The 12,339-nt window shown below is 37.8% G+C and overlaps 1 protein-coding gene across 1 annotated transcript in view; it reads right to left on the bottom strand.

The window, feature by feature from the left end:
• ROBO2 (roundabout guidance receptor 2) overlaps positions 1 to 11,012 on the bottom strand; it is a 577,868-nt gene extending 566,856 nt beyond the window's left edge. The window contains exon 1 of the mRNA XM_088022784.1: positions 10,952 to 11,012. Coding sequence (XP_087878910.1) covers positions 10,952 to 11,012 — 61 coding nt within the window. The remainder of the gene's footprint in view (positions 1 to 10,951) is intronic.
• Positions 11,013 to 12,339: the final 1,327 nt, after the last annotated feature.

Genomic DNA, 12,339 nt, shown 5'->3' with positions numbered 1-12,339 from the left:
TTCATACTGAATTTCCCTTACTTTAATGTTACCCTGAAAACTATATTCTGTAATTATCAGATATGCCTAAATGAATTAGTTTAACTGTATTTTAGCATTTGCCAGCATTTGGAAATAAATATTATAAAACCTTAAATTGTGTCCATAACCTTGATTTATAGAATTTATAACCTTTTCTTATAAAGAAAACTTCTTCATTTAATTTTTTTGAAAATCAAAAGTTCCTTTTTTGATCATACCTATGAACATTTTAATTGTTTATAACTGTTGCATAGGTTTTAGACAAATCTTCTAAACAAAAAATGGTTTCAGTTGGGCCTTCCTGGTTTAAACTTGAAAAGACATGTAATGGCATAGTTGAGTTATATTCCATGTTCTCCAGTTCATTTCCAAAAAGACTTGGGACCAAAAACTAGGGGGAAATATTCCACATCAATCCTTACAATGGAAATTAAAAAGTGGCTATTACCTCTGTCTCCTGAGCTGAAACTGCTGGGTTGCATATGGTTCTAGTTACAGTGGCCATAAAGTAAGTACATTGGCTTAAGACTATTGTTTTCTCAATAATATTATTTTTAATTCAATTTATTAATAAAGAAACCATGGGTTCCACTGGTCATTAATGGATAAAAGTGGATGTAAATCATAAGACTAGTGAATTTTACCTATCATCCATATTCATGTCATGAAGCCCACACCAAAATACAGGGTTATACCCTACATGGACTGGACAAGAAACTGATTATTTTCAAAGACAGATGTATACGGTTTTGGATAATTTTTTTCAGGCTAAATTTTCTCCTCCAATTGTACTCAAACATAATCATAAATGATAAGGCATTAAACTAAATTACGTACAATAATAGAATTTAAGGCTAAGTGGATTCTGAAGATTACACAGTCATATCTCATCTTTTTCAAAGTAAGGATCTAAAGTCATACAATTAATTAGTAGGAAAGCAAAAGCTGCAGTCTAGAGTTTCTGGCCACCCAAAGTGTGTGGTCTTCCACAATAGTAATGATATTGTCTTACTCAGATTATCCCTTCTGATGTATACAACCTCTCAATATGGAAATCTAATAAATGGATCATGTCAAAATTATTAGAATCAATGTCTATACTAAATGAAAGAAGGATAAGTGGACTAGAGAAAAAAATATGAGAGCAGACTGAATGTTGATTTTTTTAAAAATATTTTCTATACTAGGAGTGTTTATTTAGAAAAAAGTAAGTTTGTCTTATACAATACTGATCTTCATGGTACTCTATATCAAAAGCACCAAGTAAAAAATATTCTGGGTAACCTGAAAATCAGTCAGTATGAACCAAAATGCAGGTTTATATGAGCATGATCTATTTGTTAACAAATTGCTATTTGTAATAGGCCTCTCTTGTTTATTCCTTTCATTCATAGTGCCACTCACTTGGGAACCCCATTTGTTCTGTAATCAGCATATGATGCAATGGAAACACACCTGTCATAGCACATTTGTCACAGTTGCATAGGTGTGGCCACAGATGATTGCCCTTAAGAGGCAACAAAAGTTCCTAATCAGTCACCTGAATATTCATGCTTGAAAGATTATATGAAAATTATCATGAAATGCATCTCAAACATAGTTCATAATTAGCTTGATAGCCAAAGTCCTCTGAAAATTACTTGTAGATGATACTGGAAAGGGAATAATGATATAATAAAAATAATAATAAATAACACTTAAATGGTTCTTATTAAGTACCAGGCACTCTTCAGAACATTTCACATATAATTTCTCTCTATATAACATATATACATATATATACATATATGTCTGTGTTTTCCTATATATATACATACACATTTATGCCTCATACCAACTGTTATGAGATATATATTATCACCATGCCTATTTTACAAATAAAAAGGCATAAAAAGTTTAAAATATTTATTCAAACTCACTCAGTAGTGTTGGTTGGCTGACTCTCTTTCAATAATCTTACACTTTGTGCCTTATGGACAAAACTACATTACAATTCAACTAGATTTCTTGCCTTTCCCTTAGCACACCTTTGTCATCTAGGTGCCATTCCTCCTATTATTCCTTTTGCTTTGATGCAATTTCCAATCTTTCTGCCTATTAAAACCCCCACTTCCTCTAAGTGACCTATTTGATCTTGACTTCCCTCAGATTACACCAGCTGGAAATCATCCTTCTGAGTTCCCACACTATGTTGTATATATCTTCAACGATTTATCAGATACTACTTTTGCTTTAGTGACTCAAACATGTGTTATCTTCTCTTACAAAGGGTGATCTTGTTGAAGGTGGGAACTATTTCACAGGTCATTATGTTCCTCACAGAGCCCACAGCAAGTTGCCTTGTTTATAAGTGGATGCTCAGTAAGCATGTGCTAAATCAAATAAATAACCTCAACCTATCTCAAGCTATTTCTCCTGTTGACATGTTCAGAAAACAGCTGGTCATTTCAGTAACAAGAGTCTAGAACTCTTGTTAAAGAGTTCCAGGGCTGAGAAGTTGGAAATCTCTCACGAGAAGCATGATATAGATATAAACATCTCTGGACCCTAGTTATAGCTCTACCACTAAGTAACAAAGGGATCTGTGACAAGGCACATAAAATCTCTTGAGCTTCAGTTTTCCATGTGTCCGGCCAATGACAGAGTTGTACCGCATACCTGCAAAAACTTTTAGCTCTGAGATGCTATCATTCCATGATTTACATTTGACATTATTGAAGTCTCTGCTAAAAGGGAAAAGTTCAACTTAGGCTAATTTCATTTGTAAGACTTTACAAGGTGATTGGAGAAGACTTAGAAGACAATCACTGAAGAGATCAGAAACTAGTACAAGTGGGAATTTAAGGTGTATTAATATAATATAAAAGTGTTTCACCATAAAACACCATACCCAACTCATAAAGGCCACCCAATGCTTTCTTTCCAAGGTGAATTAAAAGAATCCATTCACCTGATACATTGCCAGTAGGAATGTAAAATGGTACAGTTGCTTTGGAAATGCAGTTCCTCAAAAGGTTAAATTTGGAGTTACCATATGACCCATCAACTCCACTCCAGGTATACACCAAAAACAAATGAAAATACAGGTGCACACAAAGATGAGTACACAAATGCTCACAGCAGTAATATTTATAATAGCCAAAAGTGGAAACAACCCAAATATCCATGAATTGATTAATTCAAAGGATAAATGATATGGAATAGAACTCTGCAATAACAAGTAATGAAATATTGATATATGCCACAACATGCATGAACCTTGAAAACATTAGATTAGGGGAAAGAAGCCAGTCACAAAAGACCATACAGTGTATGATTCTATCACATGAAATGTCCGAAATGGACATATCTATAGAGACAGCAATCAGACTAGTGGCCTCCGAGGCCTGGCAAAGGGATGCTAGATGAGGAGCAGGATATAGGATTTCTTTTGTTGGATAACAAAAAAGTTCTAAAATTAGATTGTAGTGATGGTTGCACAATTCTGTGAATGTGCTAAAAAACACTGAGTTGTATATTTTACGTAGGTGAAGTGTATGGTATATGAATTACACCTCAGTAAACGTGAGAGAAAAAAATATTTAATTAGTAAACTTTAGGGATGTCTATGTTGGCCCTTATCTCAGTGTTTAAAAAAATAAATTTTCCAGTTAAGACCCCTTTTAATTTTTTTTTCTTAAAATCAAAAGTAGGTCTGTAAAGAGGGTCAAACCTGCCTAATTCTTGACTATACTTCAGCTTAATGTCAATGATGATGCACAGGGCCCTGGGTATGATGATTGCAACAACAGATAGGGTAGGACCATGCCCACTACTGACGTACTACTTTTAATCTTCCTCTTCTTTTTCAATTATTAGTGAGACATATATTTGGAAACTAATATTAGAAGTAATCCACTTAATTCAATCTCTAAAAATTCACTTTCTGTTGCTAATGCGTACATGGAAAGCTGCCCTGAATGTACAGAGAAGTCTCAGTTTCTAAACTAGATATCATTATACAAGTCAACATTCCTTAGTGGGGCGGGAACGTGTATGCTCCTATTAAGGCAGATCAGAATCATTTAAAGGAGTTCCCTATTTATACACATACCGTTCAACAATGTGCTAAAAACACAGCAGTGTTAGTGTGGGGTTAGGGGGAGAGTGACCATGAAAACCACCATTATAGAAAATACTCTTGGTTTGATGGAAAAAAAGCCTATCAAAGCAAATGGTCAATTCTATATCTTCTGCCAGGTGAAAAGCAGAATATTAAATCACCGGAAATCATGATATCTTTTGTGTCAAAATATGCATGTTCGAGAACTCTTTCTTTCTGTCTCTCACTGGACTCACATACACAGGTGCCCACACACAGATCCCCAAATAAATAAATAAACCTAGTTCAAATGGCAAATGTCTCATGTGTTGAGAAGGGCATGAAAATAAACATCTCAAAAGCACTCCATGAGCACATTTTAATTTATTCAATAAATATTTGAATATCTACTATGTGTCATCCAGTGCTCTAGGCACTAGAGGAACATTATTAAGCATGACAAACAAAACTAAGTCTCTGCCCGTAGGAGCTCAGTGGAAGAGTCAGACAATAAACAAACATTTCTACCTATCTATTGTTGGGAGAAAATTCTCTATGGGTCTTTCATGTTTCTGCACATCTTGCTAACAGAGCCACTAATACTCTTGTGTTACAAACTATCTTTTCAAGTATATTTATATGCCAAATAGTCTTCTAAATTAGAGATGGACTCTCTTGAGAGCAGAAAGAAGATTTGCTTATTATTCAATATAGTCAAGGCAATGTCTTCCTCTGGAGCAACGTTTAGGCACTTTCCTTATTGCCTGTTATAAAATATTCAGGTTCCCAAGATCAGACTTCCTCAGCTGTGTGGCTAACCCACTCTGTGTGCATCATCTACCTGGGCCGCACTACATGGCCTCCAAATGACTTCAGGGACAAGGTAAATTGAAACGAACATAACATCATGCCGCTTGCTATGTATGACTAATGAAGTCCATCATCTCTGATCCAGATGGCCCATTTCTCTTCCCAGCATTCATGAAGTTGTGGCATTCTTAACTTCTTAGCTTGCAAGTAGAGTAAGGTGTCAGTCTCTTCATTGCTGTTTACACACACACACACACACACACACACACACACACACACACACACACACACTTCTAGGAGGTGATGAGTGCTATGAAAAAAAATTAAGACAGGTAAAGGAGGCAGCCCAATACTGTTTCAAGGGAAGTAATTTTAGATAGGGATGCCCATATTTCTGAAGAGGTGATACTGGACAGGGACTTATTAAATCAATTGAAAGATTTGCCCATGCAAAAATCTGAGGAAGCACATTTCAGTTAGAAGAAAGAACAAATGCAAAAGCCCTATATCAGAAACAGAACATCAAAAAGGAAAGTTTTAAATCTAGGTGGGGGGTGTGAACAGATGAGTTCAAAGAGGCAGAGAGGGGCCTGAATAGTCTTGTAAACCATTGTGAAGAGTTCTGAGTAGAAGTCATTACACGATTCTGGGCAAGACGCTGCCATTATCTTATTTATATGCTTTGAAAAGGTCCCTCTGGCTACTGTAGACAACTAAGTGGGATGGGGTAGGGGTGTGGGAATTGGAGGAGCAGCAGTGGAAGCTGGATAATCATTTCTCAGGCTATTGTAATAGTCCAGATTTTGACCAGGATGATAGTCGTTAAATTAGTAAGAAATGTTTGGTATCTTATTATTTGATCAAAACAATACAATGGATGGGATGGGGGATGGATGAAATAGGGAATGGGGATTAAGGAGGGCACTTGTGGTGAGCATAGAGTGATGTATGGAAGGGTTGAATCACTATATTCTACACCTGAAACCAATATAACACTGTGTTAACTAGCTGGAATTAAAATAAAAACTTTATTAAAAAAACAATATAATGGATGCTTAGAAGAATGGATAAATGGATAGATATAGGGTAATCAAGTACAATAAAATAATGCTAGAATCTAGGAGAGGATATGTGAGCGTTCACTACACAATTCTTTCAGCTTTGCTATATGTTTGAAAATGCTTAAAATAAAATGTTGCGGGAAAATCACAAATACACACATAAAATCGTTGGTATCAAGATATAATTCAAAGGGTTTACTAACAAGTTGGATATGAACTCTGAGAATAAGTCAAGAATAATTTCTAGTTTGGGGTCATGAAAAGCTCTACGAATAGTGATCCATTTACTGAGTTGGAAATGACTAGGAAGAGAAGAAGATTCTATCCTCAGCTTGAGTTTGATATTTTTCCTTTTTAAAAAATTGAGATATAAATGACATATTATATTAGCTTTAGATATGCAACATAAAGATTTGATATCTGTATACATTGCAAAATGATCACCACAGTATATCCAGTTACCATCCAAGTTTGATATATTCTTATTAGCTATCAAAGAAAAAATGTCAAGTAGCCATCTGGATATGTCAAACACTGTTCCAGGCACTGGAGATACAACAGTATACAGAAGAGCCAAGGTGTATTCTCATGGAAGCTATATTCCCCCACACAAAGATTACAACAATATGAGAATTATCAGCATTAAGATGGATTTAAGACCCCTATGACCAGATAAGAATTCTTAAGGATTAGATGCAAATGGAGGAGAAAACACTAAGAATTAAGGCCTAGGTTATCCCAAAACAGTTTTGAATTAGAAATAGGTATTTGGGATGAGTATACTATACAGTAGATGCTATATTAGATCTCTGTGATGGTATAACATATACTTAAAACATTGAAAGAATTGATGGGAATTCCCCTTAAAAGCCTTTATGTAATCATTCATTTGTGCTTTATTCAATAATTAAAAAAAAAAGAAAATCAATATCAGTGTATTGATTTAGATTGATAGGTCTAGACCTGGAAACACTATAAGAAGCCAACAATATTTTTCTTTAAAACTAAATCTATAAAATGGCACTCTATAAATTTCCATTGTCTGTTTGAACTCAGATCAGTAGACTTCTGTTTGCCTAACTGGTAAATGATAGGATCAATGCAAAATAAGTTTGCATAAAGTTATATAGTATTATAAAAGAAAAAAAGACCCCAATTGGATATATCCAAAGGTAAAACATTATTAACGTATCTCCTTTAAAGGCAGATTTTCTAAATTGTTCCTCAAGAAACATATTTTCTCTACTCTTCAAATGTTTCTCTAATTCTTTCCACCAGGTCCAGAAAAAAAAAAAAAAGGAGGAGGAGGAAAAGAAGAAATAAATGAAGGAAAGAAAAGGAAGACGAGGAGTAGAAGAGAAGTAGGAGAAATAAGTAAAAGGAAAATCTTGTTTTTCCTAAAACTCAAAAAATCAAATTGCACATCAGACATCAATGTGTCTCGTCAGACAGCTGGAGCTACTGAAGCAGATATCACTAGACACACACATCTCACATAACTAAGTTCCTTTCATTACTATATATGTATCCCAGTAGATGCAATGTGCTTACATAACAATATTTTGATTGTCAAAGATGCTATTTTATATAAGCTACTCAGGGATGAGATGACCAGAATTATTATTATTATTATTTTGTATAATCATGAATTTTTTTTCCTTTAAGATACTTTTTTTTTATGTTCTAAGAAATCCTTTTGGTTTATGGTCCACACGTTGCCTAGAATCAAAGGTTATTCAAACAAAGCCCATTCAAAGTGATATTACTACATAGTTGCAAGAACAAATTTCAGGTTACTTATATGCAATTTAAGTTCTGAAATGGACTACATATGGCTATGATAATGAGCCCATTACTAAAAGAAACACTTTAGCAAAATGTATAAACCTGTATGAGATTATGCATCTACACTATGCACACACATTATCGTTATCTCCCCAAATATCATGTGTGTCATTTTCATTTAAGAACAGTTAAAAACTACAGATAAGATTATTCTCATTTTAAAAACATCTTTTCACAATTATTGCAAAATTACTAAATTGACACAATGCACAGGAAGTGGATGTAATTAAAAAGCATTGTGGTAATTTATGTTTAGTTCCCTGTAAATGACTGTAGAACCATAGTCTCATCTAAAAATAAAGAAAATCTGGAGAACAAAAGCTAAACTCAATACATATTCTCCTATGGAACAGTAAAGAAAAATATGCATGTGGTTCATGAATCTGTATTAAATGAGAAAATCTTTATTTACATCCCAAATAGAAAAGTTTGTCTGTGGTTCTCAACTAACTTAATGTTTATTCTCTATGGATTCCTACAGACATAAGATACTGAAAAATCATAAATAATATTAGCACATATCTCCTAGGAGGAGGCAAAACTCCAACATTTTTCATATACTATAAAAATGCACATATAAATAACCCACCAAGCAAATTTCAATGCAAATCTATGTATCATTTGTCACCGAATAAAATTAATTTCTGTGTCTAGCACAAGGATAGTCAGTATATCTTTGAAATGGTACAAGCTTCTCTAAATTTGAAATTCATGGGGAGAATAAGCACACACTTATAAGAAAGGATAATAAGTAAATAGAAATGATAGAATCCTGGAAGAGAAAGGGCTTAGAGATCCTACAAACCAACCCCCTCATTATATATGGGAACGCTAGGTCTCAGTGTGTTGAAATAGCCTAGAGGGCAGTGTTGTCTACATCCCAAATTTTCTAGGATCCCCACGGAGAAGCTGTCATCATTCTGGAGTAAACCAAAGGCAATCCAATGTCAAATGTATGCTTTACGTACTCATTCAGTAAGTGTCCACAGCTTACTTTGCTTTAGAAGTAGTAGATGCTAAATACAAAAACAAGTTTCACACACACAAAAATTTACCATTACCTTTTCAACTTCTCACCCCTGGGCATTTTTCACTACACTACCATGAATTTTGCTGCATAATTGTGATCCAGACATAAACTTGCCCCTTATCTTATAATAGTAAATCAGAACAAAGGTCCTAGGTGTGTCTCTGGGGCAGGAGGCGTGAGATAGGGAGAGAAGGAAGAAAAGAAGGGAAAGAGGAAAAGAAGGGAGGGAGTCAGGCTGGGAGGGAGGGAGAGAGGGAAGGAGAGAGATAATGTCTTGCTACTGCTGTTCCTGCAAGCTGGTTAATTGCATTTGTTTCATATATCTCCAAACACCCTGGTACATTAATTACATTCTGTAACACCAAGCTCTTCTGGTTCCCTCTGTCACTTCCACTGAGCAATTTAATTGTATTCCTCTTAGCTACACGCTAATTCAAACAAAAAAAAAAAAAGAAAGAAAGAAGAGAAAAAACAACTTGGTGGTAATTCTGTAGTCTAATATACAGTTTATACATGCATTCCTGGTATTGAAATATGTAAATTCATGAATTTACATATGGTTTATGAGGATATATGATCAAAGTCTTCTCATGATAATCAAACACACTTGGGAGAAATATGAAAACCTTTCGGTTAGGGCAATGTAAATGTATTGTAAAGGTAAATGGATTAAAGAAGAAAATGTATGGTGACTGATTAGGTATGACTATAGATATTGTCAGTGTGATCCACAGTGATTAATTCCTACACATCAACTACTTAGAAGGGAAAAAGAAAAAGCAGTGTGCCCACATGAATGCCTTGCCTCCTATCTCTGGGGGCAAAGGTACTCATGCAGCCTGTGATTGAAAACAGCCACTTGACAGTAGGTAAACTCATCTGTACCGCCTCATGTTTATAGAAAGCCTGCCTGTTTGTATCCTCCGATACATTGGGTTCTGTGCAGCAGTAGCTGCAAGGAACCAGGATAGCTCCTACAGGCGGGCAGAAATAGGCAGTGTCCCAAAAATGAATTCATCCACAATGCAAATGCTGGAGGAAAGTTTATGTAGCAACAAGCTACTACGGTAGCTCAAATATTTGGACCAATACACAGATTCTTTACAAGTACAATAGTTATAAACCTAAAGTCCGACAATCACATTTTCAGGAAACAACAACATGCTCTACTCTTCTCATTAGACACATTCTGTCCATTGATTCAAAAATTAAAGTCCCTAGAAGGTTAATACCAAATGTTCTTTCGACTTTCTTCTTATAAACAAAAAAGCATGTTAATGATTACTTCCGCACATCATTCAAAAGAGCTACATGTAAAAAAAAAAAAAAAAAAGATTTTGCAATCCTCGCACAAGAAACTGACATCCTGTGAAAATATCCCAGGAAACCATATCTGAACAAAAGACAGGAGAATCAGAGGCAGGATGCTGTCTGCTTGACAGACTGACTCAATCTAGAGGGAGACACCTACGGCACCTGTTTCAGATCCCCATTGTGTTTGCCACTGGGGACTGAGCTGAGTGTTCTGTGCCCACAGCCAGCCCAGAGCTTATGTTTCCCCCTTCCTGGAGCCTCGCCCAGTCTCACTTTTGACAGTTTTCTCCCTATGATCTAAATTCTTGATTCTGATTTCACACTAGAAGAGCACTCAGCCGCACGCAAGTGATACCCATTGAACCCCGAGATACCCTGTCTCAAATTCCTAACCCACTGACCCTTCGTTGAAGTGTCTATTACTATTTTTCATCACTTGAATTTCTAAGTCAAAGTTCAGATACAAGAACAAACACCAAAAGGGAGTAGGCACAAGAGTATCCGAGAGATTTGCTTTAATACTCCTTTTTCTAACAAGACTGAGAGCCCATTATTTATTTTCCAACTCCTCAATTAAGTAAATTACAACAATAACAATAGGTGACTACTAACACGTTCCACTTGCAGCAGTTTAGAAACAAAGACTTAAAACCTCTGCCCCCCAAAAGCCCCTGTGCCTGTTCAAAAGGGACTAACAGACAAAATGTCGTTTTATTTATAGCCCACAACGCACTCAGAAAGAAATGGTTTTTGGGGTGGGGGGAAAGGATAAAAGTATTTTTAACTTACCATCAACTCGAACATATAAAAATCCACAGAGCAGTAGTTGTGTAAACATCAGCCGACTCATTTTGACATATTAAAAAGGATCCAGATTGTTTAAGAAACCAATCCCAGAGAGCAAAAGTACAAAAATAAGTATCAAAAAAAGAGGTAGGTCCAAAGTTTAGACTTTCCTAGATGCTCATTAAAGTCAAGAAGAGCAAATCGCAAGATCAGAAGGGGTCAGTGGAGAGGTCTTGAGTGGGGCACATTTAGATCCATCCAGATTAAAAGAGGGCACTCCAAAGGCTGCTGTATTTCCACCCTCTGGCTTCCTAAATTCCCACAAATTCAGCCCAGCCGGAGGGATTATTCAAGTGTGTCTAACCCTCTCTCCTCAGGCTCCATTGCCATCCAAAGCCAAGTTCTTTCTTCAGAAGTCAAGAAGATGAAGGGGGAGGAAAAAGACCTAATTCCTAGAAAGTGTTCCGCAAACTTGCCAGCGCGCTGCCGAAAAACCATTGGCCTGCCTACTGCTGTTCTTTCCCCGGTCTCCTTCTCGGTAGCAGCTCCACGTCCAGAGTTATTTTTATTATTATTATTTTTTTTTTTTTCACTTAACTTCCATAATAAGGATGTGTCAGAGCAACACTTTGCAGGCGGGCCGACTTGGCGGGCCTCTCCTTTGCAGCCTCGTTGCCTCCCTCCACCACTCCCGTTTCCGAAAGAGAGGCAAAGAGAAATCAGGACGACTCGGGTGGAGAATCCGAACTCCTACGTGGTGGGGCTGCAAGGGAGGGAGGGAACGAGGGGCAGGGCTGAGGCAGCGGCCACCCCCGCGGTGCCGCCTCAGAGCGGCTGTGAACCCCGGCGGCGGCGCGCGACTGCCGAGCCGGGCGAGTTGAGCCCCGGAGCCGGAGAGCGGACGCGAAAGGGAGCGCGCGGTCCCGCCGCCTGGCGCGGTCCCGCCTCCCGCCCGGGTTACAGCCGCCAGTCCCTCCGCTCCAGCCGCCGCCGCTGCTCCCGCGGCCCGGCTAGCAGAGCGTCCGCCTCCTCCTGCAGCTGCCGAGGGTGGAAGGACTTAGAGGAGGGAAGGCGAGGAGGCGGGAGGGGTGGGGAGGAATGAAAGCTGCTCGGAGTCTGCTCCGGGGAGGGGGCGGGGGTGATGAGGGGGTGCAATGAGCTTTCCACCTCCAGAGTCCGCCGCCCGCACGTGCAGGGGGCGCCAGCCCGCTGGGCAGTCGGGGCGGGGGGAGGCGGAGGGGAGGGGAGCCGAGATTCCTAGGGGGACGGAAATTAACAAAATTGGAGCCCAAGCCACCGGTCAACTCCTTCCCCCTCTCCGTGCCTCCTGATGCCTCCACCCTTCCAGCCTAGGGAGGGGATAGGTGGGCTCTAGTCTCCTGCTCCTCGCG

Source organism: Eumetopias jubatus, unplaced genomic scaffold (genome assembly GCF_037043125.1).
Source record: "Eumetopias jubatus isolate StellerSeaLion01/CBP00866 unplaced genomic scaffold, mEumJub1_p1.0 scaffold_1, whole genome shotgun sequence".
Taxonomy (NCBI): domain Eukaryota; kingdom Metazoa; phylum Chordata; class Mammalia; order Carnivora; family Otariidae; genus Eumetopias; species Eumetopias jubatus.
Note: the sequence above shows the minus strand (reverse complement) of the source record. Positions and strands in the feature narration are given on the sequence as shown.